The sequence below is a fragment of the Hyperolius riggenbachi genome, chromosome 3 (assembly GCF_040937935.1).
Source record: "Hyperolius riggenbachi isolate aHypRig1 chromosome 3, aHypRig1.pri, whole genome shotgun sequence".
In the NCBI taxonomy this organism is placed as follows: Eukaryota; Metazoa; Chordata; class Amphibia; order Anura; family Hyperoliidae; genus Hyperolius; species Hyperolius riggenbachi.
The window spans coordinates 168,417,321-168,442,414 of record NC_090648.1 but is presented as its reverse complement, the minus strand read 5'-3'; the positions used below and the strand labels follow the sequence as shown (position 1 = coordinate 168,442,414).

At 43.8% G+C, this 25,094-nt stretch overlaps 1 protein-coding gene across 6 annotated transcripts in view; it reads right to left on the bottom strand.

Moving 5' to 3' along the window:
• The window catches only part of ARNT2 (aryl hydrocarbon receptor nuclear translocator 2), a 142,972-nt gene that overhangs the window by 3,973 nt on the left and 113,905 nt on the right, over nucleotides 1-25,094 (bottom strand). For 5 of the 6 annotated variants that reach the window (XM_068275225.1, XM_068275222.1, XM_068275224.1 and 2 more), the window contains 10 exons: nucleotides 22,221-22,297; nucleotides 17,201-17,335; nucleotides 16,883-16,957; nucleotides 14,947-15,098; nucleotides 8,793-8,865; nucleotides 8,582-8,708; nucleotides 7,753-7,849; nucleotides 3,643-3,778; nucleotides 3,390-3,555; nucleotides 2,356-2,492 (listed from right to left, as the gene is read on the bottom strand). In XM_068275225.1, coding sequence (XP_068131326.1) covers nucleotides 2,356-2,492; nucleotides 3,390-3,555; nucleotides 3,643-3,778; nucleotides 7,753-7,849; nucleotides 8,582-8,708; nucleotides 8,793-8,865; nucleotides 14,947-15,098; nucleotides 16,883-16,957; nucleotides 17,201-17,335; nucleotides 22,221-22,297 — 1,175 coding nt within the window. The remainder of the gene's footprint in view (nucleotides 1-2,355; nucleotides 2,493-3,389; nucleotides 3,556-3,642; nucleotides 3,779-7,752; nucleotides 7,850-8,581; nucleotides 8,709-8,792; nucleotides 8,866-14,946; nucleotides 15,099-16,882; nucleotides 16,958-17,200; nucleotides 17,336-22,220; nucleotides 22,298-25,094) is intronic. The other variant, XM_068275223.1, reaches the window with a different exon arrangement.

Here is a 25,094-nt window from a genome sequence, read left to right as displayed (position 1 = left end):
ACACCTGATGCAACCTGACCGGATCCGGATCGGAACCGTACGGTTCCGATCCAGGTCATCCGGTCCGTTTGGCAGAGAACCGCAAGTGTGAACCGGGCCTTACTCTAACACTGCAGCTGTCCTTGGCAAGTTTTGAGGCTCCATATCAATAGAGTTCTTAAGGGGCCCCATGTAAAACTCGCACTGGGGCCGAAAGCTCCTTAGTCACGGCACTAACCTCATGTATATGCAGAATGTGTTCACAGTAATAACTATCATGACGATTAATAAATACCCACATGCTACATTAGCTGTGCTCAATATTTAAAATCTGCAAGTGTCCCGACAATACTGCTGAAGGGTTTATTAATATGTTGCGATTAAAAGTGGTCAATTAGATGTTTATAATTCTTTAAAAAGACAGGTAGTGGTGGACTTACCTCCCCATTGAAGGCTTAATTGTCTGATTTAGATAAAAGCTTTATTGTATACTACACAATTGTGATGTTTCGCAGGTCTGTAACCTGCTTCCTCAGGCAACTAACAGGAGCAACAGCATTACGCACTCAATAGGCATAGCGAGAGCTCAATGTTGTTGCTCCTGTTAGTTGCCTGAGGAAGCAGGTTACAGGCCTGCAAAGCGTGTCACAATGTTTGTGGAGTATACAATAAAGCTTTTATCTAAACCAGACAACTCAGTTTTCAATGTGGAGGTAAGTCTATCACTACCTCCCTTTTTAAAGTGTGTTTAACATTTCTGGCGCTTCTGTCACTTTCTACTAATTACCAGCCTGTCCCCCCCTTGGTGGAGGGGTGTATTCCCTATCATCCATCTATAAAGAGTGATTTCTTAATCTGAGTGGGGTCGGGTGTAATCTCCCCATTTGCCTATACAGTGGTTGCCTTAGTGGTAACCCACCCTTGTGAGTATCCATTCACATCAAGATTATCTTATTTAATACATGACCATAGTTACATAGTTATTTTGGTTGAAAAAAGACATACGTCCATCGAGTTCAACCAGTATAAAGTACAACACCAGCCTGCTCCCTCACATATCCCTGTTGATCCAGAGGAAGGCGAAAAAACCCTTACAAGGCATGGTCCAATTAGCCCCTAAAGGGAAAAATTACCTAGTAATTGTAGCCATGGATGTCTTTCAACGCAAGGAAAGCATCTAAGCCCCCTTTAAATGCAGGTATAGAGTTTGCCATAACGACTTCCTGTGGCAATGCGTTCCACATCTTAATCACTCTCACTGTAAAGAATCCTTTCCTAAATAAATGGCTAAAACGTTTTTCCTCCATGCGCAGATCATGTCCTCTAGTCCTTTGAGAAGGCCTAGGGACAAAAAGCTCATCCGCCAAGCTATTATATTGCCCTCTGATGTATTTATACATGTTAATTAGATCCCCTCTAAGGCGTCTTTTCTCTAGACTAAATAAACCCAGTTTATCTAACCTTTCTTGATAAGTGAGACCTTCCATCCCACGTATCAATTTTGTTGCTCGTCTCTGCACCTGCTCTAAAACTGCAATATCTTTTTTGTAATGTGGTGCCCAGAACTGAATTCCATATTCCAGATGTGGCCTTACTAGAGAGTTAAACAGGGGCAATATTATGCTAGCATCTCAAGTTTTTATTTCCCTTTTAATGCATCCCAAAATTTTGTTAGCTTTAGCTGCAGCTGCTTGGCATTGAGTACGATTATTTAACTTGTTGTCAATGAGTACTCCTAAGTCCTTCTCCAAGTTTGATGTCCCCAACTGTATCCCATTTATTTTGTATAGTGCTAGACCATTAGTATGTCCAAAATGCATGACTTTACATTTGTCAACATTGAATTTCATCTGCCATGTATGTGCCCATATAGCCATCCTATCCAGATCCTGTTGCAATATGACACTATCTTCCTGAGAGTTGATGATTCTGCACAATTTTGTATCATCTGCAAAAATAGCAACATTGCTCACTACTGCATCTACTAGGTCATTAATAAATAAATTGAAGAGCACTGGACCCAGAACAGACCCCTGTGGGACCCCACTGCTAACAGTCTCCCATTTTGAGTACGATTCATTGACCACACCATAACATACTAAACCATTGTGGGCTCTTGATTTCTCTTTGTTTCTTTTCAAGTTCATAATTCTGGCTTACATGCAAATTTCATGAAAACTGTATCCAACTTGGAACTGGGCAAATCCTGCCAATTTTGATTGGCTCAATTGCAAGCCATGTTCCATTTGCATTACATTTGCATGCAAGCTGGCATTATTAGCATCTCATAAACCATCTCTAGAGCCTAATATTATTGAGGCTCAGCTCACTTCCTCATCCTGTTCACTGATATGTTTGAGAATACCAGACAGTTACCTGGAACACCTCTGCTTGGCCTGGCTGTTGGTGGGAATGCTGATCATTGTTTTGCTGATTATGATGCTGGCTCTGCCACTGAGACCACACCTCCGATGCCCGGCCCTGGAACTGGCTGCTGCTCTGGCCCGTTTCAGCTGCACAAAGAGGAGAAAGCGTTTTGTCAATTTGTTATATTTTCATAGTTGCAGCAGATTGCCCAGCAAGCTCATGGTGAACTAGAACTCCTAGGAGTGTGTGAGGGGCTGAAAGTGACCAAAAAGCCTCCTTACTAAGATTATATGTAAGGCCCCGTGCACACCAAAACCGCTAGCAGATCGTCAAAACGCTAGCGGTTTTTGGAGCTGATTTCAGAGCGATTCTAGGCATGTTTCAGAGACGTTTTCTAAACATGCCTAGCGTTTTTGGGAGCGTTTTTGTGTAGCAGATTACTAATATTGTTACACTAAAAGCTGTTACTGAACAAAAACACCTGGAAAACCACTCTGATGTAGCGTTTTCCAGAGCGGTTTGCGGTTTTCCTATACTTTACATTGAGGCAGAAACGCTTCTGCAAACCGCAAACATGCAGCAGGAGCTGGTGTGCACCATCCCATTGAAATACATTAGCCAAGCATTTTCACAGGCGGATGCGGTTGGCAGATCACAACTAAAACCGCTCGGTGTGCACTGGGCCTCAATCAGAAGCTTGCCTTCTTAAAACAGAAGGTATTTGCAATTATTCAGGTTGGAGTGAGCCCTTTTCATAGTGCCCTTTTCTACTGGTGTAATTCTATTTTCACCCAAACGCATTACTCAACGACAGAACAAGACAATGAGAAGTAAACGCGATGCTACAGGATTTTCTTGTGATCTCCCAGTTTAACATTTTTCTTCTTTTTTTTTTACTGTTGGAAATCGCAATTGCCCAGTGAAGCTCACCCAATCACATGTTAATTGTATCTCAGCACGGTTTGCGATGTGCAAATCACTTCCTATAGAATACAGAAGAGTTGATTGAACTGAAGCAAGCAATTAAAAACCCCATGGCTTACTAAATGCTGCATTTCTTCCTCCTAGGCTGGAGTAGGCATTTCCACTGGGAGATGATGTGGCCGGGCTGGACAGTGGGCTGTACGTGGATGGGTCAGAAGTGTAGGTGTGGCTTGTTCCAATGCCGAATGGAGAAGTCTGAGCTTTGCCAGACTGAGATGTGATTTGCTGTGAAAATAAAAGACAGATATCCAGTGTTGTCTGCACTGTAACCCACGCCACACCTGAAATATATTCACATTCTGTAGTCAATACCTGGCCTTGAAAAGGAGGGCGACTTCCTGTCCAGACCTGACCAGCATTGAGTTGACGGGATATCTGGGTAAGGTTCTGGCCTGTGCCTGTTGGAGACTGGAGCTCGTTAACTCCTGCCACATGCACCACTGAAGAACTGTAATGATAAAGATGTGTTACCAGAGAGAAAGGAAAGCACTAAGCATTGTAATAAATCAATACGGTAACATTGAGGCCTCTTTCATACTAGTGTGGCAGGTCACATTGGGGTACTCTATGCCGCTCCCACGATGCAGTGGTCATTAGTCTCTATGAGACTGGCCACAGTACCCGTGGTGTGAGTCAACACAACGGAAGGGCTCTGAACGACGGTCTGGCGACACAACCTTTGTAGTACCTTGCTGAGCGGTAGTGCTCGGCGCGCAACTGTATTTAATCCAGTGGCATAGCAACAATCTACTTAGATTTACATTCAAAATTTAGTGACGTACTTTGGGACTTCCTGTCCAGCACGGAGCACACCACTGAGTGGGGGTGGAGCTAAGTAAATCACCCCATCAGCGCACTCTGCCGCAGAGTGATTAAAAGATGAAATGGTGTGGTGTGGAATGTTAGTGAGAAAACTGAAAATGTCCATTTAGGTGTGTCTGTACCAGATACAGAGCTAGCAGTTTCAGGAATGTGCCATTAAAAGTGTTGCAGTCTATTTAGCCATACTGGCCTTATTTTTATCTTTAATCTCTGAGTGATAAGGAAGTGACTATTGTCATCATGAGACCATCTCTCTCTGCCTTAAGGGGCCCATACACCTAACGATTTTCCCGCTGATATACAGCAGATTCGATCACTGTGATCGAATCTGCTGTGAAATCGTTGCGCAAACGCTGACAGAACGATCGATTTCCGTCCAAAATCAATCATTCCCGACGACTCCCCCCGTTGTTCCGTCCGTGCGGAAGATTTCGCTCGATCGCCGGCTGGTCGGGAGTGCGTCGATAGTGGCGTTCGAATGACCGAAGACCGACGCTAGCGGCAATACATTACCTGCTCTGGCTGGCGCAAGTCCCCGCTCTCTCCGCTGTCACTTCTCTGTGCTCGGCTCCTTCAGCTTCACTGAACTTCCTGTCCCGGCAGGAAGTTTAAACAGTAGAGTGCCCTCTACTGTTTACATTTCCCCAAACAGGAAGTTCAGTGAAGCAGCAGCCCTGGAGCCCAGCGCAGAGAAGAGGAGAGCGGGGACTCGCGCCGGCCGGATCAGGTAATGTATGCGGGAAGGGGGGGGGGGGGGGGAGGGGGTGTGAATCCTCAGCTTCACAGATTGTGATCGGTTTCATGCTGAAATCGATTCACAATCTGTTTGCAGTAAAGGCAGCCATACGATCCCTCTCTGATCAGATTCGATCAGCGAGGGATCTATCTGTTGGTCGATCTGATGGCAAATTGACCAGTGTATGGCCACCTTTAGACATCATATGTTACTGGGTGTAGTTCTGCTTTAAGAGAGGAGGACTTCATTTATTTTTCTTGTGTTGGGATGGTGAATCTAATTAAACAGGATATCCCAACCTGTGTATTTTACAGGACCTACCATGGTGGTTTGCAAAGGTTATGGTTCAGGGCTGCATTGGTGAGGTTATAGATCCATATAGAAAGGCACTGAATACACATAAGTACAGAACTGCCATTGTCAATCTACACAGTTGCAATATGGAGACCAAGGGCTGGTTCACACAGGCATCTGCCGAGCTTTCACTTGGGGCCACATTCAAACAAAAGCATTTAAATGCTAGCTTCTGAAAGCTTTTGTGGAACGTCAAGGTTAGCAGTTCTGGTCTCTGCAATTGTTTTCCATTTACCGCCTCTGAAAGCAACATGTTGCTTTCAAAACAAGATGCAACACCGGAATCTACTGCCAGCTTTCATGAAAGCCTGCAAAAGCCAACCCTAAACGCTCTCATTCACTTGCATGGGATGGTGGTAGATCCCAAAAAATGCTGCATCCGAAAACGCTGCAAAGACGCCCATGTGAACCAGCCCTAAATGGTAACATGAGCTCCCAGCATATATGGTGATGTGAAATAAATTATTTTTTTTGTTTTTTTTTTATTCGTACTCAGCAGCTGTTCCACTTCCATTTAGAAAGTTGAACACACACTATAAAACGGTTAGTAGCAGGTGGCCATTTGTCCTGTATGCTATGTTAATTCCCTATTCTAAAACTGAATACAAGCAGTCAATTTCTGTCCTGAATTCCCTATAAGTATCATGATCTACTGTGAACAAACATTTTACACTTTAGCTATAGAGAAGAAATGGACAGTATTCTCCTAAAGGATCTTACAAATGATGCTCTGGAGGTACATAAACTATAAAAATAGTGATTGCTATAACAGGGGTTAGGTCAATATAATTGCTTATAATGTACCAACATATTATGCAGTAGGGTTGCAACGGTATGAAATTCCACGGTATGATAACCGTAAAAAAAAATACCACGGTATGACGGTATTACAGTATACGGTATTAAACAATTATTTGGACCTGGGCCCCACCCCCTTACATTAAATAATGTGCCCCCACCTGCCAGTAATAGGTGGCTGCAGCATAGGTAGCCAGGGATGGGTGTAGCCAGTGGTAGGTGGCGCGGCATAGGTAGCCAGGGATAGGTGTAGCCAGTGGTAGGTGGCGCAGCATAGGTAGCCAGGATAGGTGTAGCCAGTGGTAGGTGGCGAAGCATAGGTAGCCAGGGATAGGTGTAGCCAGTGGTAGGTGGCGCAGCATAGGTAGCCAGGGATAGGTGTAGCCAGTGGTAGGTGGCGCAGCATAGGTAGCCAGGGATAGGTGTAGCTAGTGTAAGGTGGCGCAGCATAGGGATACGTGTAGCTAGAATTAGGTGGAGAGCCAGAGGGAGGGAGAGGGGAGTCAGGGGACAAACACTCACTTGTCAGCAGCAGCAGTCCTCAGTCAGTGCTTCATTCACTTAGAGTGCAGAGACGCTGGGCGGGAACGAGCGTCATTGATGACGCCAGCACAGGACTACTCAGGAGAAGTGCTCTGCATAGGGCGCCGCTGGTGGGAGCCTGGGAGGAAGTCTCTGCGTTCCAGAAGCCGCGTCCTCACTGGACGCGCGTCATATCCGGCGCCTGAGAGCTGACTCGCTGAGTGGTGACGGGCGGCGACAGGCGGCAAATGCGGAAGCGGAAAAAACAGTATTTTGACAATGTGCATAGTATGATAACCATGCACATTGAAACCGAGATATATCGAGATACCGGTATATCGCGACAACCCTATTATGCAGTGCTGTGTTGTACAATCGATTAGAAAGGGGTTTAGATTACAAGTGAGGTACAAACAATCACAAAAACGTGGCACAAGGGTGATGGTGCCATACCTCATCAGACTACAATCTATCTAGTGAGTGATCAGGGTAGAGAAGATGGGTGGAAAATTCTGGTAGGTTTTGGTAGACATGAAACAAGTGTAATTAATAGGGCCATACCTCATCAGACCAGGGTACTGAAGATAGGTAGGGAGTTCTGGTAGGTTTTGATGGACATGACAAAAGAGTAATAGGGCCGTAACTCATCAGACTACAATCTAACTAGTGAATGGTCAAGGTAGAGAAGATGGGTGGAGAATTCTGACAGATAGTGAATCCATGTACACTCAAAAAGCGTATTTACACAAATGGAACTGGTAGGACTTGATAATGGTATCACACTTCTGAGACATGTATAATTACAATAAATGTACACGCAGAGAGATGTCAGGAACAAGAATAAAAGGAGCAAGGACAAAGACAATCTAAGCTGTACTCAGATGAATAATAATGCTTCTTAAACATTCACAAAGAGAGGGCTGATGGACACCTTGAAATGACAGTAGATCTGTGTGTTATCAGCAGGAAAGTGATACTGGAGACTGAAGGAAGTTCGCCAAAGGAGAAAATATAGAGAGAAATTAGAACAGGGCCAAGTATGATTTTGATTTAGGCCTGGGACTCGAGTCAGGCAAAAACGACTCTGGAAATTTGGGCACAGTCATAGGTGGTCATGTGAATTGAGGCTTAAGTGGCGCTCAGTCAGTAATTTGGGCATCGTGAAAAGAGCAAAAGAGTGAACAAAGTACCTGAAAGACTTGCCACTGTGTCCGGGCTGGAATGGGCTGCCTGTTGAGTATAACTGCTGCGGCCCGCTGCCTGATGCTGACAGCATTTTCTTCTCCGCTAAAAGGATGCGGGTGGAAACAGGGATGAAGATTGGCATACATCATAAGACTTTACACTACTCATTTATCAAGTTACAGCAGGTCTGCTACACAGGACTCGTATACAGACCATAATCAATCTAGACATGTAAACGTAATACCCAGAGACCATCGCAAAAACACAAATTCCAAAATGATAAATCAGCACCCCTTCCCCCAGACTGTAAAAATCTACATTCAAAATCCATTTAACCTCGCAAACAGCATATAAATATTTTACATGACCTTGGATCTCCTGCAGACGCTGCGATTAATTCAACCAGAGACGCGAGCCGAGGTTACCCCCGTAACTATGCGCTTATGGCGACAGGCAGGCTAGGCGAAGGCACCTTGGATATGTTAACATTGCATTCCATCTCAATGAAGACTCTGCTCTTGACCCTGGCCTACCATTTACAAACATACCTAAATGCTTATTGAAAACACACATCTCTGGGATCCTTGGGGTTTATGAACACAATTCTGTGCTCTAACCTGTCCTGATCTGAACCTGCTAGGTAACTGACATCATGTTATCCCTTTTAAAAAATATGAATTGTTGACAGAAAGCAGACTGGCTGTGTTAGGCTGAATATACTGTACAATAGATAAACAGTGGTAATTTTTTTTTTTAAAGAGTAGCTGTCCTAACAGCAGCTCACATAGCTATAACCTCATATTGGATTGTGAGAAGGTAGCAGTATTAACTTACAGGCTGTGATTCCAGCAAACATCTCAGCAAACCGAGGGTCCCGCTCCTGAGAAAAGAGAGGATCAGGCTTATCAACCACAGACTTCCCCCCTTCATGAACATTGCCTGCAAGGTTTGGTACAGACACCTGTAATGACACACAATGAGCACAAGCTGAGTGCGCAGCAAGAAGCTGGGATGGAAGGAATGAATGTATGTCCCGAATACCCACCTGTGACAAGTCATAGGAGGACAAGCTGTCCCTTGGATGAACCTCCAGCTCTGCCTGCTGCTGCTGGACCTGCCTAAGAACACAAGACACAGCTGCAGAAATACTGTAGGCTATAAGTGTGCACATAGCTTACTAGCATGAAGGAATGACCAGCGGCTACTTCACTGGCTGTACAAGTACAGTATTGAGCACCACACACTTCCTTACCATATGTAGAAAGCAGGGTTATGGTTTATTGGCCTTTCACAAGCCTGCCTTTGCCAATATTCATTTGTTCTAGGCTACAGAGAGTGGCAATTATTGGTTTATTGATTTCACACTTTATTAAACTTCAGTTTTCTTATGAATCATTTTAATGAAATGTAACATACATAAAATCACAATTGTAAAACCAAAGTAAGAAGTCCAACTACAGAAACATTTGAAACTTTACAGAATAGAAATATAACATCATCAGAAGAAATGAGTGTTACAAGTGAGTAGTCCATGGCGGATGTGTAAGTTCCATAAACATTTATAGACAATTTAATGGAAGAAATCTGACTCCAAGCCTGAATTCTCCAGCCACGTTATCACCTATAAATATTGGGGTTGATGCATTAAGCTGCGCTGCTGCTACGTGCGGTAGTGCAGCATAGCGTGCGCTGGTAACTTATGCACGCTCCATTCACATGACGGACGCTCTACTCATCCCAACCTGAGTCCCATCGGGTCTAGTGGCTTTATAGGACGTGATCCCTGCACTTTGATTGGCCAATGGGCCAATAGGCAGCCTGTAAGTGATCACACTATACTACACACTTAACGATCCCTAGAGCTAGGTACACACTGTACATTTTAATAGATTAAACATTAGATCCAATGACATGAAAAGTATTGAAATTCTATACAAAAAAAAAATGTCAAGACTGCCATATCTAAAGTATCAGAAGCCAAACTCAATTGACACTCAAATCCTGGCACTGCATTTACAGGTGTCAGTTTGCTATGCACCTGGCTTAATACCGAAGACACTACGAGTCAGGGAATGACTTACTGCTCACCCTCCAAATATATATCTCCCTCGTGCCTTTTCTCTCCTTCCCCATTCTGTAGCTGCAGATAGACCCCCATATCTGTCTTTATATCTACACATTAATCTATATTAGTGCATATTTAGAAGAGTTGATCTAGTTGTACAGGATGCAGCTTAAATATAGATACTCCCTTCAAGTTTCTATCTATGGGGCATTTATATTATTATAAGTTATCATATATCTTTTTATTGAAAAAAAAAATCACATAAATAAATCAGTGTTACTTTCCAAGTGGTTAAAATGAAATCCAAACATCTATTGCTATTACAAATAGTTTTTAATATATCCTGACATTTCCCCCCCCAAATGTTCTGTCTTTTTGTGACATCAGTTACTGCCTTTGCTCCTACTGGAAAGGGGCAATGAGTTGCCAGTTTCATTTCTGAGTGTTAATTGTTGTCTAACCAACCTCCTCAGCCTTTGATGTACCTGAAGTCCGCTGACTTAACCAGCAAGAAAGCCCTGTCAGTTGGGAGGGGAAGACAGGAAAAAAGTACAACCTCACACATAGTTTCTGAACTTAAAGGAGCACTACAGCGAAAAACTGTAAAATGTAAAATATGTGCAAACATATACAAATAAGAAGTACATTTTTTTCCAGAGTAAAATGAGCCATAAATTACTTTTCTATGTTGCTGTCACTTACAGTAGGTAGTAGAAATCTGACAGAAGTGACAGGCTTTGGACTAGTCCATCTCTTTTTAGGGGATTCTCAGGGATATATTTATTTTCAAAAGCACTTAGTGAATGGCAGTTGCTCTGTCCAACTGCCAAAAAACTGTGTAGGGATCAGGGAAGCTGGCTAGCATCATTGTTTAAATCCTTTTTAGGGAATATCTTTATAAAGAATAAAAGCCCTGCTGAGAATCCTCTATGAAGAGATGGACTAGTCTAAAACCTGTCACTTCTGTCAGATTTCTACTAACTACTGTAAGTGACAGCAACATCGGAGAAAAGTAATTTGTGGCTCATTTTACTCTGGAAAAAATGTACTTCTTATGTGTATATGTTTGCACATATTTTAAATTTTACAGTTTTTCGCTGTAGTGCCCCTCATCATTGATCATGCAATTATGATTTTGGAGCGCCAAAATAGAATTAAGATCTACCTTAAAGAGAGTCTGAAGCGAGAATAAATCTCGCTTCAGACCTCATAGATAGCAGGGGCACGTGTGCCCCTGCTAAACCGCCGCTATCCCGCGGCTTAACGGGGGTCCCTGATAGCCCAAATCCCCTCGTTTCAGCGGGGGAGCGCTTCCTGGTTGGGGCAGGGCTAACCGCTGCAGCCCTGCCCCACGCGTGTCTGTCAGCGCGTATCTCCGCCTCTCTCCCGCCCCTCTCAGTCTTCCTTCACTGAGAGGGGCGGGGGAGAGGTGGCGATGCGCCGCTGATAGACGCGACTGGAGGCAGGGCTGCAGCCGTTAGCCCTGCCTCCAGGAGCGACCAAGTCTGTGACCAAGTGTCGCAGTGGGGGGTCTGGGGGTCAAGGGACCCCTGTTTAGCGGCGCTATTGCAGCGGTTTAGCAGGGGCACACGTGCCCCTGATAACTATGAGCTCTGAAGCGAGATTTATTCTCGCTTCAGAGTCTTTTTAAAAAAAACCTGTAACAAAAAAAAGTTCCCCTGGGGGTACTCACCTTGGGAGGGGGAAGCCTCAGGGTCTCAATGAGACTTCCCACTCCCCTGTAGCTGCAGGCAGTCCAGCGCTGGCACCCCCGAAGTATCCCAGAATCCTCCCCTGACAAGCGCTGATAAGCACTGATTTATTCACCTTTCCTGGCTCCAGCAGGGGCGCTGTTGCAGCTTTCCGCACGGAGATAGGAGAAAATAGCCGATCTCTGTCGGGTTCGCTCTACTGCGCAGGAGACTTGCGATCGGCTATTTCTGCCTATCTCCGAGTGGAGAGCCTATACTGCGCCTGCGCTGGAGCCGGGAAGGTAAATATTGACATCCCCGTTGTTCGGGTAGCTTTATCGCCGCCGCCGTGGGACCGAGGAGGACAGGGGAAGCCTCAATAGGATCCGGAGGCTTCCCCCACCTGAGGTGATTACCCCCCCCCGGAGGTTTTTTTCGTTACAGGTTTTCTTTAAAAAAAAAACAAAAAAAAAAACACCCACAATATAGTTTTGTAATCACTACATAGCCACACCTCCTGAGACTCAGTAATGGGTAGGATGGAGGCACCCAATGTGTGCTCTATTTTAGTTTTTTAAAATAAAAAAATATAAAAAAAAAGAGAGGTAATTGCTTACTTCTCCAGAAGATGTAGACAAATGGATTGGAAGCGCCAATCCCCTATGCTATCAAAGCATTTTGTATTGCCTGAGGGATGGTTAATTCCCTGCAGGCTTATATGGTGGTTATAGGAACTGCAATCCACCTTTGTGAGCATATATATATCTATATAATTTTATCCTCCCTATACCTGACAATACTACACCACTGGGCTTCCGGTCTTTCCCTAATTTTCGTCTTGGTATTCTTGGTCCCTAAAAGAATCACAGAAGAATACCCCCCTATATCCTGAGACTCAGACCAGGGTGAATATGATTCCCACTGCGGAGTTTGAAGCCATTGACCAGTAAAAGTCAGCAGTCATTTGTGCCCCGTATTCCATTACTCCAGGCATTCTTTTAATGTCATATATGTACTCCACTCAAATCACATTGTAAAATGATACTATAAAATACATAATGAATAAGCATACAATTTTTACATATTCATTCCTATGCAATAATAACACTCTGGAGGGCACGCACTAAAGACCAAATCAGAGATCACCTGATCACCATGTTTACATGATGGCCAGTTCAGCAGAAATCTGCAATCAAAATCCACTCTTGCCACATACTGGCTAGAAGTAATGGCCATGGCTGGCAACTAACTACTCCATTCAAGAGAATGGAGCTTCCGATTGCCAATTAATGTTCACTCTGGCACGGCATGTCAAAACGCTGAACCCCAACATTATAAATCTGATTGGTCTTTTATAAAGTTGGTGCTATAAAATCTACAAAATGAAAAGAATAAAAATGGTGATTTTTTGTTCCATTCCCCCCCCCCCCATCTTGAGCTGTAGCATGAGCAGGCAAGAGTATGACAGCCATTCCAGTCACAACGTTCAATTAAGGTGTCCACTGATGATACAATTTGCCGTATGATCGTTTATGAACAATTCTTTTTATGAACAATCTGAAATGAGTGTTTGGGACCACTAATGGACAAAAATCTCTTAACCAATCAGATTAATGCCTTTTACCACGCCCACCTGAGGAAACCGGAAGTGTCCGGTGAAACATGTCGTGGGCTAGCGTGGTTTGCCTGGTGCGTGTTTGATGCATCCCCGCTGCTCCTCACCGCCCTTTCTCAGTCGGATCACAACAGCCATCTCCGTCCACTCCAGTTGGGACTCCGTTTGTTACACAGCTTGGGACTCTGCGGAAGGTAGATTTTGCCAGGATATCTCCGGACACATGTGCAGGACTTCTGGAAGCCCAACACCAACACAATGGTACTGTATGTCATCTTATAATCTAAGTTAAGCGGTACATGCAGCTTTGATCCTCAATTGCCTGGAACATTGGCTTTTGGCTGGATGCGCATCTCTTTGCTATGGATGCTGATGTCATGTTTACGATGCAGCTGTGACTTCTTACCACATACAGTGTTGACTTGTCCTGCTGGATGATGCTGGAAAGCACCTTTTAGAGACAGTGCTTTTACTAAACTACCCTGCAGAGATAGTCCCTTTGCTAACCTGCTTGGCTATTTTGCTATTAACATCACCTAAACCGATTGCTGTGATGCACCCATGCTGGATGTTGTTTCCAAGGACTGTGCTTTCTTCCCTTCTAACATCTGCCCTAATACCAACACTGATGATGTTTTCTGCCGTGAAGTACATTAGGGTCTGACCAGCACTTGTTCTGTTGTGCATAAATATACTTACCAATAGTCAATTTGGTGCTGGAAGACTCAATTCACTGGTACCAGTACTACTATATATATAGGGGAAGGAGTGAATGTTTGGAGAGTGACTGGATTTGTGTGTGAGCAGAGGGGTATTGCGATTCACTGTACTAGGCTTTTTTATATATTTATATGATATAATCAATAAAGTTATGATATTTTAATAGATATATGATGTTTTCTGTGGTATATCTGGGATATACGCCCTCTTTTTCGCTCCTCAAAACATTTATTTTCAATCAGATTAATGTGATTGGATTGGTTAAGAGATTTTTGTCCATCAGTATTCCCAAACGATAATTTCCGATCATACATGCGAAGAATCGTTTGTAAGCGACCATTCGGCAAATTGTATTGTTAGTGGACACCTTTAGTCCGGAGTTTGGGGAAGTTGGCTCGATAAGCTTCCTTGTTTATTACTTCCTTGATCAACAGAAGATGGGCTGATTTACTACAGTAGAATCCTAGTATAGTAAACGCCAAGGGACCTGACCTAGTATAGTAAACGCCAAGGGACCTGGCAAAGTAGCTTACTATGTCAGAAGATTACTATAACATGATTGGTCATACATTGTATACAGGAACATGGTTGGGACCTGAGTTTACTATCGTTAGAGGTTTACTATATCAGAGTTTACTATAATGAGATTGTACTGTAATATGTAATGCCCTAGCACAGTGATCTACAAACTCGGCTCTCCAGCTGTTAACCTCCTTGCCGGTCTAAAAAATCCGGCAAGGAGGCAGCGCCGCACTTTTTTAAAATTTATTTTTTAAATCATGTAGCGAGCCCAGGGCTCGTGGGGGGGTTGGCGGCTCGAAATCCTCCTGCGCAGGTTACCCCGAGCTGAGCTCGGGATAACCGGCAAGGAGGTTAAGGAACTACAAATCCCATAATGCATTTGCCTTTATGAATCATGACTGTGGCTGTCAGACTCCTGCAATGCATTGTGGGACTTGTAGTTCCTTAACAGCTGGAGAGCCAAGTTTGCAGATCACTTCCCTAGCATACTTTTACCATGGTTTGTAAACGGCTCTATACATTCTACATTTTGTAGAATAATGTTGAACCTAGAAACAAGAAACTGAATGGCAAATGGCATACTTACTTCACGTTGGTGTTTGTACAAATAATGTACTCAATCTCATCGGAATATGGATTCTGGAAAGTGAAACTGCTCGTACGAAGCAACATCCAGTCTCTAGTCTTTGTGTGGAAACGATACATTACCGACAGAACTTGCCCTTTCAGCTTTACCACCTAAGGAGGAATGAAACAACATAGGGATCAGGCGATACATCACTTCATTTCAGTTCCTACAGATGTGTTTACCAGATACTCCTTCACTGATAAAGTTATACCAAGCCGTGTGATCATTAGTTCTTTCACATAATACATGCCACATGCTCCGTTGATGTCACAGGTACCAATTTAACGAATATTCAAATAAAGATTCAGGCCCATTTCACACTAGGGTGTTTTCATTGCATTGCGTTACCCTTTTTTACCACACGGTAATGCAAAAGCAATGCAAACCTATTGGACATTTCATACCTGCCACGGTGCGATGGGCTAGAAGCGTCAAATTTGATGCAAACGCAACAGCCTGCTACCGGGCAACATTTGTGGCGAACGAAAGTCTTGTAAGTCAATGGCGACGCACGTATTTTTAAAATGTTCATGTTCGCATTGCGGTGCGCATGCATAGAAGCGTATTTTTACAATATACTTCTGTGCAATTTGTCTTTGGCCACAGGAAGTGAATGCTAGAGTCTCAATTATAGCTTGGCTTGCAGCCAGAAGTAAGATTACCGCATTGCCACAGTAATCTCCAAAGTCTATTTTTAACGTTGTGGTGCGATGCAATCATTCGATTGCACCAAACATATAATGCTAGTTTCTGGTGTTAAATCAGCCTCCACCAATACATTTTCAGTCTTTGATGTATCTATGAGACAGGTGCAGATGAAAATATAACCGTTGTGCTTTAGAAAATAGTTCATTGTAAATCAGGTTACATATCAAATCCTGTAATGCATGGCATTTTGAATGATTAGAGATTGACTGAACATTTTGTGACCAAACATTATTCAAGAAACTAAAAAAGTTATGGACCTACATGGGAACATAGTTATTCTAATATAGTAAGTATCAATCAGATCATAATCTACCTACCAATGTTTTCATAGCCCCCACATCCCTTTATACAGTGCACCGTTGGGGAGTTACGGGGACAGGTTTGAGAAACACTGATTTAAAGCGGAACTGAAGATCATTTTAAAACATACATTTTCACTTGCCTGGGGCAAGCCCCCAGCAGCCGTCCTGTCCCGTGCCGGTCCTCCTTTCTCCCGCCGTCACTCTGTTTCGTTCCTCGGCTTGTAAGTCGAGGCCTGCGCAGCCCTGCCAAGCATATCCTTTCTACACGTTCCTGTCTGCAATACCGCTATTGCGGACTGGAACGCGAAGAAGGATGAACGTGGCCAGAGCAGACAGGCGCAGTGGCCCGGCGGTGAAACCGAAAGTAGCTGGTGGCAGGAGAAAGGAAGATCGTGGAGGACCGGCGTGGGACAGGACGGCTGCTGGGGGCTTGGGGAAGCACCAGGTAAGTGAAACTGTTTGCTTTAAAATAAACTTCAGTTCTGCTTTAAGGTATCAGGTAGAGAATGATCTTTACTTCATCTGGTATATGTATGCTTTACTTAAAGGGAAGCTGTAGTGAGAGGGATATAGAGGCTGACATATTCATTTCATTTCAAACAATGTACATTGCCTGGCTGTCCTGCTGATCCTCTGCACTTAAGCCAGAGACCCAAAACAAGCATGTAGATCAGATGATTCGGACAAAATTTTGACAAGTTAAGCCGCATGCTTGTTTCATGTGTGTGCTTCAGACTCTACTGATGCCAGACTGACAAGCAGGACTGCCAGGCAACTGGTATTGTCTACAAGGAAATAAATATAGAAGCTTCCATATCCCTCTTGCTTCAGTTGACCTTAAAGTAACCAAATAGGGAGCATGTTATGGTTCCTCTTCTTGTTACCTGTTGGAAGCTCTCTCGAAGATGACTCTGGTCTTCAGGGTGGCAGAATTCAATGATGTCCTTTCCCAGGAGATCCTAAACAGACAAAAAATTCTTAACATTATTGTGTTTGAGTCTGAACGTTCATAAAAAAATATAAGCAGTCATGTAAGTCAATTCAATGATATAATAACCAAGCCAAAGCAATAAAAACATACAAGGAATGATCAAAGGCATGCAATGTTAAATAGACAAACTGAGAGCAGTAAACTAAGCCAATCCCGAGGCAAACCATAACAAAACAAATCTGCCTTTTCAGACATATTGCAGACCACTAACCTGTGGTTGATACCCAATGACGCTGATGCAGCGAGGGTCCACAAATGTGATGATTCCATCTGTGCTGTGTCGAGATAAGAACTCAGTAGGAAGAGACATTCCATTCATATCTAGGCTCCCCGGGGAACTTGTGACCTGTAGAAGACATCTAGATACTTCATCCCTTTATTTTTATTGGGCTGTGTTAATAATATGGAAAACATGTATAAGGATTAGTGCATTACTATGCAAAGTTTAGTACAGTTGATGGGCTCCAATGGAAACTTATGTTTTTACTGTTCAGGGTGGTCAGAGCAATAAAAGGTTGTACAGAAAAACAAAGGGGGCATAGGGGATCTAGATCTACATACTTAATAAGTATGCTATCCATCATGTCAGGAGTTGTAGTAGTAATAGCTTACTGCAGTAACTGCATAAGCTCAATATTGTCAGCAAAGTATTCCTTAGCTGTTACTCTACCTGGCAATATTCTTATAAACCTGTACAATGTACTATGCTTAGAGGGGACTAATAATTCCAGCCGTGGCATGTCAAAAGGTTGGATTGGATCTACAAGCTCAGGTCTGGTCACCCACTTTCAAGACACAAACTAAACACAAAACAGACTGTGCTCACACCATTCAGCAGTTATACCTGCAATGATATGAGCTTGTAATGGTCACTAAGAAGAACAAATTGTTGAGTTATGTAAATTCTGTATGTAAATGTATGCAGCTTGAAAATGGACCAATCAAATTCCACCTTGTCGTGATTTGATTGGTCCATTATCAAGCTGCATAAATCTGCATCATTCTGCATTAGCTTGGAACGAATAGCATCTACTTGACCATCCCTACTAGGAGCATATCAGATTAAAGGGAACCCGAGGTGAGAGGGATATGGAGGCTGCCATATTTATTTCCTTGTAAACAACGCCAGTTACCTGGTAGCAACCCTGTTGATCTTCTGGCATAAGTGGTGTCTGAATCAAAACCCCGAAACAAGCATATGGCTAATCCAGTAAAACTGTCAGCTGAGTCAGAGTACCTAATGTGCTGCATGCTTGTTTAGGGTCTATGGCTAAACGTATTAGAGACACAGGATCAGGAGTACTGCCAGGCAAATGGTATTGTTTAAAAGGAAATAAATATGGCAGCCTCCATATCCCTTTCACCTCAGGTTCCCTTTAACAACCCTCCTAGCCCTTACTGCCAGGTATATAACAGCTGAATGGTGTGAGCACATGCTATGACGCAGTGTCTAGACAGTCCCGGTTTTTATGCAATGACTAGCTCTTTGGCTAATACCAAATACACCAATAATCCTTGTCCTGTTTTTGAGTAGGAGTGATTAGAAAGCCCACGTCTTTTAGTCCCCATTTTTATGCAGCTGTTATCAAGTGGTTGAGTGTGGTGGGTTAATTTAATAGGGATATCTTGTGTGCAATATTCGTTTTCTTTTAACTAAAGGTCCATACCCAAGATGTGATTTTTGTGGCAACTTTTTTGCAAGGGGCGACTTTTTTTTCAAGTCGAATGGTCGATTCAATGATTTCATGACCGTGGCTATGTTCTCTCGATTACATGATATTTTTTCAGACCATGTGGCAATCACGCCCATTGCGTTATGGGCAATCACTCCGATCCCTGTAGACTCCCGCACAAAGTACCGTGATCATACCGAACCCATCGTGTGCCATTGTGTGTTCTCGCAGTAGAAAATGGATTGTTGGGTCGTGGTGGCCGTAGTTTCCCAGATCCATCTTCTTCTGATCTTGTTGTGGGTACTGAGCTTAATGCTTATTTCCTGGCTGTCCTGCTAATCTTTCTGGTTCAGCAGTTTCTGAAACATGGTATAGTCATAACAGAAGGGTGCCTCTAGATATGATAAGTCCTTTTAAGCACCAAACCAAAGTAACATGTTCTGTGAACCCATTAGTTAAAAAAAGGTGACACTAAAAAAATGGTTTCTTTTATTAATAAAAGGTCATACAATAAGAACGACAGTAGCTAATATGGAATTAAACGCTAAATCTGTCATGCTAAATAAACTTTCTTCACAGTGAATTCTCATTGTGCAATTTGACCCTCTTTTTTGTGATTTTAGGGAAGACTTCCATGTTAGAATGAGTGGCATTGTAAAGACTAGTTGCAATTTGCATGACATATGACAGATTTGCATTTAATGCTGTATAATCTGCTGTGTTTTTTATTTAAGACATTTGTATTAATAAAGTAAATGCTTATTTTAGCGCCACCTTTTTTTTGTGTATTTTTACTTTTTGTCCACTAGATGTCCCTACACTTTATTCCTGTTATTGTAATGTATTTTACTTTTACTTTAGGAATGACCACAAGCATCTTGCTAATGTTACAGGCACACATTCCCATTTACCAATCACTGCTTGCAGGATGGCAACTGGAACGTACCTGGCGGTGGATTACACTGAGGGTATATATATATATATGCCCCCTGATCCACAAGTGAAGTTCCCAGGGGCATATATATATACTCTCTGGGAATACAACTGTCCAGCCTCTCATGTCTGCAGAACTCTCCCTAGTATACAGTGGTGTGAAAAACTATTTGCCCTCTTCCTGATTTCTTATTCTTTTGCATGTTTGTCACACTTAAAGGACTCACGAGGTGACATGTGACATGATGAGATAGACATGGGTATGTACAGTGCCTAGCACACAAATAACTATGCTGTGTTCCTTTTTTTCTTTCTCTGCCTGAAAGAGCTAAAAATCAGGTATGTAAGTGGCAGTTCCTGTCTGGGTCGGGACCGGGTCGGACTCTAGCGTAACCCTCACTGATAAAGAATTGCAGCCATAAAACACTTTTTGTGGCAGTAAATGGATTCTAAGAGCAGGAAAGAGATAAAAAGTGTCAATAGTTCGAATATTTTAGCCCTGGCATACTTCAATTAATGTGTCATTGAGGAAAGGCCATAAAACAGTAAAAGCTTAAAAAGTTGATTTAAATATAAAATAAAACTGTGGGATAACTCTAAAAGTCATTTTTAGAAGTAGGAGGACAGATACAATTGTTTATCTCAGTTTTTTTTTTCGCCTCGGATGTCCTTTAAATGTTTCTGCTCATCAAAAACCATTAACTATTAGTCAAAGATACATAATTGAACACAAAATGCAGTTTTAAATGATGGTTTTTATTATTTAGTGAGAAAAAAACTCAAAACCTACATGGCCCTGTGTGAAAAAGAAATTGCCTCCTGAACCTAATAACTGGTTGGGCCACCATATTTTACTGTTGGTATGATGTTCTTTTGCTGAAATGCTGTGTTACTTCTACGCCATATGTAACGGGACACGCACCTTCCAAAAAGTTCAACATTTGTCTCGTCGGTCCACAAGGTATTTTCCCAAAAGTCTTGGCAATCATTAAGATGTTTTTTAGCAAAATTGAGACGAGCCTTAATGTTCTTTTTGCTTAAAAGTGGTTTGCGCCTTGGATATCTGCCATGCAGGCCGTTTTTGTTCAGTCTCTTTCTTATGGTGGAGTCGTGAACACTGACCTTAATTGAGACAAGTGAGGCCTGCAGTTCTTTAGATGTTGTTCTGGGGTCTTTTGTGGCCTCTCGGATGAGTTTTCTCTGCGCTCTTGGGGTAATTTTGGTCGGCCGGCCACTCCTGAGAAGGTTCATTACTGGTCCATGGTTTTGCCATTTGTGGATAATGGTTCTCACTGTGGTTCGCTGGAGTCCCAAAGCTTTAGAAATGGCTTTATAACCTTTACCAGACTGCTAGATCTCAATTACTTTTGTTCTCATTTGTTCCTGAATTTCTTTGGATCTTGGCATGATGTCTAGCTTTTGAGGTGCTTTTGGTCTACTTCTCTGTGTCAGATAGCTCCTATTTAAGTGATTTCTTGATTGAAACAGATGTGGCAGTAATCAGGCCTGGGGGTGACTACAGAAATTGAACTCAGGTGTGATAAACCACAGTTAAATTATTTTTTAACAAGGGGGCAATCACTTTTTCACACAGGGCCATGTAGATTTGGAGTTTTTTTTCTCAATAAATAATTAAAAACATCATTTAAAACTGCATTTTGTGTTCAGTTATGTTATCTTTGACTAATAGTTAACGGTTTTTGATGAGCAGAAACATTTAAGTGTGACAAACATGCAAAAGAATAAGAAATCAGGAAGGGGGCAAATAGTTTTTCACACCACTGTAAGTTAATTGCCATTTAAGTGGCCCAAGTGGCCACTGACAGTTTCCTATTTAAAACTACACACAGGTTGTCATATGGAGGAGTGGAGAAGCATGGCTGCTGGAGGAGCAAATGCTGGAGTGAGGCTGTCTGTGGACAAAAAGGATTATACAGGGTGGTGCATGAATGACTGGTCCAGCTGTCTGCCAGGAGCACGAGTTTATAGGCAGACGTCCACTAGACCCCGTACTCCTCAATCCCTAAAGGGTGTGTCCTCCTTGGCTTTGTTGAAGCCTGTGTCACCTGCATTTGCTTCCGTAAGCATTACGCATCTGTCTGCCTGTACGCTCATAGAAGGCAGCGAGCCATGTCTTTCATGGCCCACCCTGCACTTAGATAAGGCCAGACATCTAGATGGGCATAGGCAAATTATGAGAGTCTACTTTAATAGTCTGCCCAGTTATCACATCAACATACCTACCAGCTTTAGTAACCAGCTTCAGATTGAACTCCGTGTAAGGCAGGAAACCCTCTCCTTTTAAGGAGGACACAGTTATATAATCAGCACATAATAATTACATGTGGCCTAATGTATGAAAGTGCCATGTCTTCCACCCCACACTTTCAGTGCACAGCGCTGATTCATGTCAATAGCAGTACACAATTCCATTACTGCAACCCTTGGCTACTTGAATGGAAAGAGACAAAAGAGCACAGATGTAATGTTTGGTGACATTTAATTTATACTCTACAGCTGTGCCCCCAAGAAGCCAGTAGAAACATGGGAAGAAAATTCACAAACCACCATTGCTCTCTCCTGGCGGGAAACATAATGGTTCAAAAATGGTCCACACTATCTTACCTGTAATCTCCCAATGGCAACTAGGCAGTATTTACTTCCCTGGCCAACTTCAGCATCTTCTTCTGGAATTGTCATTCCTGAAACAAACCACAAGTATAAATAGCAGTAATATAAATAGACACCTTGCACAAGACCAGTACATATTTGTTGATTAGGTTTTCATTAAGCTTGTACTCCAGTGTAATGGAAAACAGGAAGTAAGACAGGATGTAAAACATGTTTTGCAATACACCTCCTCACAAACATAATGTGTTATATTTCTGTCCTGCAGATGACATATTGTAGACAGAAAACCCTCAAAACACAGATGCACAGCTAAAGGAAGCATGGAGTGGAATGTATACATTTGCATGTGTGTGTGTATTACACATCCAAAACCACCCACGGTAAACTGATATATATATATAGCCTCAAACCTGGCCCATGTAACAAGTAATTTAGAAAGGAAAGGAACATGAAACATTTTTCCTGAATGAGAAATGCTTCTGTTAGCCTTATATGTATACAAGCTTGCACTGTAATACGTCATGGCAAAATGGGGTTAATGTGGCCTCTGTTGTGGATATTTGAGCTGCTGCTGTCCCTGGTTCCCCCTCTTCAGCAGACACACAATTCAAGAATGTTGTTTACTGGTAGCGAATCAGAGGCGATGGAGCACATTTGTGTCTCATTAGAGGTATTTTTATCACATGCAATTCTGCACTGCTTGGAGCCATCCAAACTTCCTGTTATGAATTTGGAAAAAATGCGGCTTTTCTTCTGAGTTGCTGGTTTCAGTATTTTCCAAGTTCGTTTCACAAGGCTTAGAGTTATGTGGTGACGGCACAAGCGTGAGTCAGCCAGGACCCATCTTGTTTGGGAGAAGGGCAGGAGAATTGTCCATCCTACACAATAGCAGGCAACTTCGGCTGGTACGGCTTGCACACATCTGGGGGCTGCCTATGCGGGGGGAATTAGGAGCGATCTCATAATTGTTCACAAAACCGATACAGAGTTGTAATGTGGTCAAGCCCAAATGCCAAACTGATTTTGCAAATTCCCATTGCTTCCTGTTCCTTATTAGAGTTAAAGGGAACCTTAACTGAGAGGGATATGGATGTTTCCTTTTAAACAATACCAGTTGCTTGTCAGTTCTGCTGATCTCTTTGGGTGCAATAGTAGCTGAATCACACACCTGAACCACGCATGTAGCTAATCCAGTCTGACTTCAGTCAGAGCACCTGATCTGCATGCTTGTTGAGGGGCTGTGGTTAAAAGGATTAGAGACACAGGATCAGGAGGAAAGTCAGGCAACTGGCATTATTTAAGGAAAAATTCATATCCTTCTCAGTTTAGGTTCCCTTTAATCAATTGAAGGTTTCAGGTATTGCTCTTGTGGCATTTACATATTTTATTCATCAGTGTTTTAAATTGCACATCTTTAAACCTCAAAAAATCCAATCACAATGCGTTGTGAATTCCCTTTAGCTCTCAAAGTAGTTGTGACACCTTAGATAGAAAAACAAATTTACCACACTCCCTGCTTTTTAAAAATACCAGTGAACTCTGATTCTCAAAAGAATCACACACCACAACCGCGGCAGAGACCCCGCTGCTCAACACCACAACTGTCACAGAGCCCCCGCTGCTCAACACCACAACTGCCGCAGAACCCTGCTGCCCAACACCACAACTGCCACAGAGCCCCTGCTGCTCAACACCACAACTGTCAAAGAGCCCCTGCTGCTCAACACCACAACTGCCGCAGAACCCTGCTGCCCAACACCACAAACGCAGAAGAGCCTCCGACACCCAACACCACAACCGCCACAGAGCCCCCACCTCCAAACTGCACAATTGCCGCAGAGCCCCTGCTGCCCAGGACCACAACTGCTGCAGAGCCCCCGCTGCCCAACACCACAACCGCCACAGAGCCTCCTCTGCCCAACACCACAACCGCCACAGAGCCCCCTCTGCCCAACACCACAACCGCCACAGAGCCCCCTATTCCCAACACCACAACCGGCGCAGAGCCTTCGCCCCCTAACACCACAACTACCGCAGAGCCTTCGCCCCCTAACACCACAACCACAGCAGAGCCTTTGCCCCCTAACAACACAACCGCCAACTGCCGCAGTGCCTTCGCCCCCTAACACCACAACCGCCACAGAGCCCCTGCTGCCCAACACCACAACCGCCGCAGAGCCCCAGCTGCCCAACACCAAAATCGCCGCAGAGCCCTCGCCGTCCAACACCACAACCGCCACAGAGCCCCCGCCTCCTAAAACCACAACCACCGCAGAACCTCCGCTGCCTAACACCACAACCGCCGCAGAGCCCCAGCTGCCCAACACCACAACCGCCGCAGAGCCCCAGTCTCTCAACACCACAACCGCTGCAGAGCCCCCGCTGCTCAACACCACAACTGTCACAGAGCCCCCGCTGCTCAACACCACAACTGCCGCAGAACCCTGCTGCCCAACACCACAAACGCCGCAGAGCCCCAGTCTCCCAACACCACAACTGCCGCAGAACCCTGCTGCCCAACACCACAACTGTCACAGAGCCCCTGCTGCTCAACACCACAACTGCCGCAGAACCCTGCTGCCCAACACCACAAATGCCGAAGAGCCTCCGACACCCAACACCACAACCGCCACAGAGCCCCCACCTCTAAACAGCACAATTGCCGCAGAGCCCCTGCTGCCCAGCACCACAACTGCTGCAGAGCCCCCGCTGCCCAACACCACAACCGCCACAGAGCCCCCTCTGCCCAACACCACAACCGCCACAGAGCCCCCTATGCCCAACACCACAACCGGCGCAAAGCCTTCGCCCCCTAACACCACAACCACCGAAGAGCCTTCGCCCCCTAACACCACAACCACAGCAGAG